This window comes from Melampsora larici-populina (assembly GCF_000204055.1).
Source record: "Melampsora larici-populina 98AG31 unplaced genomic scaffold MELLAscaffold_120, whole genome shotgun sequence".
Lineage (NCBI taxonomy): Eukaryota > Fungi > Basidiomycota > Pucciniomycetes > Pucciniales > Melampsoraceae > Melampsora > Melampsora laricis-populina.
Window position 1 is genome coordinate 68,126 of NW_006768884.1, and position 6,156 is coordinate 74,281.

The following is a 6,156-nucleotide window of genomic DNA, read 5'->3' on the forward strand; positions in this document are numbered from 1 at the left end:
TGTGCAAGCAAGCCCCTTACACAAATCTGGTGGATTTGGTTTTGGAGGACAACTTTGGTTGTGCTTTCATGAGACAGTCTTGATGGTAGTATCTGCCAAACTCTGCGACAAGGTTTAGCAGCACATTGTTTCTGGTATTTTTCAACCAATCCCAGTTGCAGTGAGAGGATGGGTAATAAATTGATTTACAAAAGGGTCTTTGGATGGATATTTAAAGAAAGGCAAATTCCTGAACGTCAACAGTCATTCTGCATGTGGAAAATTTAGAAAAGGGGACTCCGCTGGATAGTTAAAATATGGTAATTCTTTAATAGATCTTCAGATGAGAACTGTCTTGAGGTTTGATTCACAAAAAAGTTTATAGATGGGATGTCCAAAAAAATAAATGCATGAGTTAAGTTGATAATCCTCAATGACATAAAGTTTTTCTTTCTTGAAAACATCCAATCAAAAAAGATCAAGCTTGTTTTTTTTCTGGGAAATCCTGAATCCAACAATCAAACCGGCTCTCCGCCACATATCTGGCGGTAAGCCCAAAGAGGAGGTCTGTACCCATTTTTTTGAGAAAAAACCCGATTTTTTTTGTTTTTACCACAATCCTTGACTCCATATAAATACAAACCAAAAGAAATTCAAACAAGAGAAGTGTACAAACAAACTATAACTCTGAAATAATTGGAGACCAGGAACTAAAAGGAGTAAAGTAGTTGTCTTGTAGTTGTCACAATTGATTGTTGAATCCATTTTTCCCCTTTGATAACATCTGACTCATTCCCATATCACAATAAATTAGATTCACCGCCAAGAAATTTGCGTCGGGAAGCCCTTCCCGTTGTCAATTCGGGGACGGTGCCCCGATTCAGTATCACGCCCAAGCCATGCGATGGAACAGGTTTCACCGCCAAGAAATTCACGTCGGAATGCCCCTTCCGATGTCACATCGTGGACGGTGTTCCGAAGCAGGGTCGGGGCCAAATTGTGCGATAGAATTGTTGTGCGATGTGTAATCACATCTTCACTGTCCGATGGGATCCGCAGTCCGATTGAGGATCGCTTTGGCACAACCGATGAAACTGAGCGCCGATCCCAAACCGCATTGGTGGCCGCCGACTGAACCTCAGTCTGATCAGGTCCGATGGCTACTCGTATAGCGCTCATCCGACTAAAACAAATGTGCGATACAATCATCGCATCGCATCCCCTCTGAGCAACTAAATGTCGGGCCTTTTGTCCCGATTCAATCATTTTTTCGATTTCATGTCGGTGTTTGAATCGCGATTCAATCCCCTGAATGCCCGATTCAATCTCGCTGGCGAGGCAACTTCGGTTGCATCTTAGCGACGCATTCCAAAAGCAGCCGATGCAATCGGCGTAGGACCGATTTGGTCTCGAATCGACACAAAAATTGCAGAAAAATTTTCTGTCTTGCGAGCTCTTCGAACTTCGAATCTGAGCTCTTCGAGCTCTTCGAACTTCGAATCTTAAGCTCGAGTGTCAGAGGTCTGGGCTTCGAGCCTCAAGAGACCTTGACATATAAAGCTTCGAAGTTCGAACTTGACTTTGAAGTTCGAACTTGCCCTTGAAGACTCAGCACGTAGCCACTCTTGCGATTAAGTGCTTCCATGTAGTCAGGGTGATGCGGAGAGGCTGAGATCCAATACTCTCCTTTGATGTTCAGCATGTATGCATCCTCAGAATAGTGTGTTCTTCTGAGGATGAATAGTCCAGATGCGCATTTCAATCCATATAAGATAGGGTTCAACTCACGCGATCATCTTCATATTCAACAGTTTCTCGCTTCATCTCACTTTGACACCATTTATCAATTCATTAAGGCCAATCACCCAAGAAAGCAAAGTCTTGAAAGATGAAAACGTTAGCTCTGATACCTTGCCACTGTTCCGACTGTGAAAAAAACACCTACCAACATCCCCAGACCAATGCTAAAGTATACGGAACGCTCTGGAGACCTGCAAATCACAAAAAACATGTCAAGAGCTTCGGGACACGCGCGACATGCACGGCACAAAAACTCTCTTTATCCTCGGATATTTCAGGTAGGTAGACGTTCTCTCTTGTTAAATTGTTAATATTCCTTGAGAGTCTGAGAGCAAGCGGTTGATAGATACACGATCACCATCACAAGATGCCCAAAAGGCCTCAATGGAAAGTTTGCCTCTTGCTTCTTCGAACTTAGAAACAACAGCTTTCAATCGTAAAGCCACAGAAAGCCACTTCCAACCATCATGGGATGGGCCAATCATAGATTCAAGTGTGTTTCATCATCTTTTATTCAATAGAGTTCTATCTTTATGTGAATTTCGTTGAATTTTTGAATTTTTGACAAGCAGGCATATACAGTACAACACACTACGACAAGTTTCGACGTTGGAAGCCTTCTGACCTGGCTTACTTCCTTATGATCACATGTTTACACCTTATCAAAAATATCAGTGTGGAGGCTGCCACGCTTTGCTTGCATGTCATAGGTGCAGTCTCCACCTTCAACACCGATGAAAAGTCTTCGCAGGCCACTTTACCAAAGGCTATGAGTACATTTCTTGATGGACTACGGATTGAGCCAAAGATTCGCAGAACAGTGTGCTGCCCCAAATGCTTCAGTATGTACTATGGTGATAAGATTCCTACATTTTGCACGTCTCAAGTTACTCCCAGGAGCCGTGTATGTTCAGAGCAGCTTTTACACGAAGCAGGTATTCATGATGGGACAACCCCAAAAGCATGCCGGCTCTTTTCGACTGTATCCTTTACTGATTGGTTAGCTCGTTTTTTGAATCGACCTGGGATCGAGGATTTGCTGGAATGGAGAGACGACTATTTCGAAACGCAAGGTCCAATCATGAAGGATGTCCGGGACGCTTCAATGTGGCACTCGCTTCGTGGGGAAGATGGACAGCGGTTTACCTCCTCTCCCGGAAATCTGGTGTTTGCTTTGAATGTTGATTGGTTCAATGCAAATGGAAACAAGGCTGCGTCGAAACAAATATCTCTTGGAACTATTGCTTTAGTTTGTTTGAATCTGCCACCAGAGATTCGTTCATCTCAAGAGAACATATTTCTGGTAGGGCTGACCCCTGGTCCTTCCGAACCGGACGTAGAGCAAATGAACCATGTTCTGGCACCCTTAGTCCAAGAACTCAAGGTCCTATGGAAGGGCGTCAAGTTTTCTTCTACCGCCAAGTATCCTACACATGGTAGAGTAATCCGTGCTATGCTAGGTCCCATTATCTGTGATCTTCCCGCAATACGAAAGGTTTTGGGGATGGCAGGCCATTCATCAAATCGACATGTTTGCTCACTTTGTCTACTCGGAACAGACGACATACATCTATTACGAATTCCTAAAGAAAGAAGACGATGCACACATACACTTCGCGAACAGGCTTTGGCCTGGAGAGATGCAAAAACGATAACACGCCGGAAGGAAATCTTTGCTGAATACGGCGTGCGGTACTCCGTCCTATGGGAACTTCCGTATTTTGATCCTCTTAGCCACACAATTGTAGAACCGATGCACAACATCTTTCTTGGTATCATCAAGAACCATGGCACGAGGGCTTTTGGAATGAAGTCCGACCCACAATCTGCCGAGGATCCAAGGAACGGGGGTGCTAGCGATGATGAAGACTCGGAGACGGAGACTGTAGCATCAGACGTGTATATGAAGGATTGTTCTGTTGACGCAGCTTCAGAAAACCCAGACACGGAATTAGGATCATCACCTCCCCCTCCAACTCCAGAGTATCTATCAGCAGAGAGCAATGACAAATTGTTGTTTGCATTTGAAGAAATGAACTTAGAAAGCGATACTTGCTCTATGACATCACCCGAGGATTATCAAGCAAAGCAAGAGCAGACAGAAAGCTTTTTAGAAGATGACGCATTCGATGAAGACCTCTCTGACTTGGAAGATGCTTATGAAGATGAACTCGGTTGGAGATTTTTTGATGATTCTCAGAACCTAGCTACATTGCAAGATATCACAAGAAATATAAACCTTCCTTCCTGGGTTGGACGCGTGCCTAGCACTGTAGGGACACGCAAGGGCGGGAAATTGAAGGCAGATGAATGGGTGATTCTCTTCCAGGTCATGATGATACCTGCGATAATTTCTGTCTTGCACAAAGATCAGGGTGCTACAGACTTCACGGAACACAACTTCGTCCGCAATGCGCTCCATCTTATAAGTGTATTGAACATTGTTCGGAGGTTGGAACTGAATGAGCGCGACATTGGATCCCTCCGATACCATCTGCGAAGCTATCGAAATGGGTATTCCAAACTTTATAGTTCACTTCCCGTCCTGCCTAATCATCACATGGCGCTTCATCTTCCTGAATGTATCCAACGGTTTGGGCCCGCGCCTTTCTGGAGTGCATGGTTGTTTGAGAGACTTAATGGTAAATTGGCTAAAATACCGAATAATAATCATCCTAGTAAGTTCATAATATCGACTAAATAAGAGATTGTGTCTGAACTGACAAAAGCACGTCAGATTCCCGCGAATTGACAAGACTCAGGAAGTTTACCTTAGAGCAGAACCTGCGGCCAGTTGTCAAAATCTTATGTGAATCTCTTCCAGGAGAAATTGCTACGAGGATTTTGAAGTTCTTGGAGCCCAGTGGTACACCACGAGGCAGTACCTCCGGATACGAAGCTCGAACAGGCATCCCTGTACATGCGGATCCTGTCTATCACTACGACGAAAAAAAAGCCGAAACCCTGGACTACGACACCCACGAGAACCTGGCACGCCGTATGAAAGAGTTGGGATGCGGGGATGTTGTTGTGGCTAGCCGTATTTTCAGAACACCGCTTCCTCCGCCCCATCACATATTACTAGGACGGATGGTGAATCAAAAAAAAATGGTAAAGCATGAAGACATATCCTACTCAACTTGGGAGCATCACCAGGGGAATAGCATTGTTATGTATCAGTCTAAAGATGTGCGCCGTCCAATGGCATATCGGTGGGGCCGAATCAATGAGATATTTATCACTAATCCTGGGTCGCAAGGCAATCCAAAGGCGCAGCTATGGTTCGAAGTTCTCCGATTCTCCGATTTGAGAGCTTCTGAGAAAGCCAAGCATGGTCTTGATAATTGGCCAAATGCGAGAATGACTGTTGTGTACACCTCCTCCAAAAAAAAGGATCTGGTACGGGTAGATGAGCTTGTTGCCCAAGGGGCAGCTTGGGATACCCCAGAAGGATGCTTCGGAATTAAGCAGCCAACCACACTGATTATAAATTTGAGCAAGTTTAATTGCGAGCAAACTTCCTGATTTTCATAATCTATGGGCCACTTGATAGACTTTTGTTTCTGATCTTTTGTTAGTTGAAATGAATTTTATTGTCTTTACGAGACATCCGAAAGTGATACTTGATTCCAACCAATGAAGAACTACGTAAAGTTTTAAAGCCTCACGTCTTGCTAGGTAAGACACCCTGTTCCTACTTGCAACACCTCATGAGTGCTTTGTATCAAACGCTCCAATGCTTGACTCTCATAGACACCACAGATTCGAAGTACAATCATTCTACTTTGAAATTGCCTAGTAGACGCTACAATTTTGAAGTAGCATGATCTTACTTCGAACTGACATATTAGACATGTAAGTTCGAATGTTTGAAATAGAATGATGCTACTTCGAACGTACATATTAGACACCACAGGATGTAAGGTTCTGGGTAGGATCATCCTTCCTACTTTGAACTTCAGGGATTTTAAGATATCAAGTACAGATAATACGAATCGAGATGTCTCGAGCTAGAGCATCAAGTGAAACAAACCTTGAAACCAAACGTGGGGGCGGAAGGCACAATCGGGCGAAGAGATGAGCAAAACACCGAATCTGAAGAGACTCGTGCAATAGACAAACTATTGACAGGGAGATGATCTCGAGCCTCGTTGATAAATGTTTTCAACAGTCCATAGTGACCGGATCAAGCTGAATTGAGACAGATCAGGCAATGGAGCAGGTTCTGGACTGTGTCAGTCTTGCCGATCTCAACTTCGCAAGCAGCATTCACTCCATCAATAGCGGCCTTCAATATGGTACGTAAAGTAGACAAAATCGTCGAATCTACCGTAATCGACTTAGACTCCATACCAGAGTGCGAAGCCTTCAACTCCA

General features: G+C 44.1%; 1 protein-coding gene across 1 annotated transcript; it reads left to right on the forward strand.

The window, feature by feature from the left end:
- Window positions 1-1,988: 1,988 nt before the first annotated feature.
- On the forward strand, window positions 1,989-5,304 carry MELLADRAFT_114184 (uncharacterized protein; the record flags this gene model as incomplete). Its single annotated transcript, XM_007419022.1, has 5 exons — window positions 1,989-2,057; window positions 2,104-2,272; window positions 2,352-2,683; window positions 3,563-4,421; window positions 4,967-5,304. The coding sequence occupies 5 exons, from the start codon at window positions 1,989-1,991 to the stop codon at window positions 5,302-5,304; spliced, it is 1,767 nt and encodes a 588-aa protein (XP_007419084.1).
- Between the last annotated feature and the right edge of the window lie 852 nt (window positions 5,305-6,156).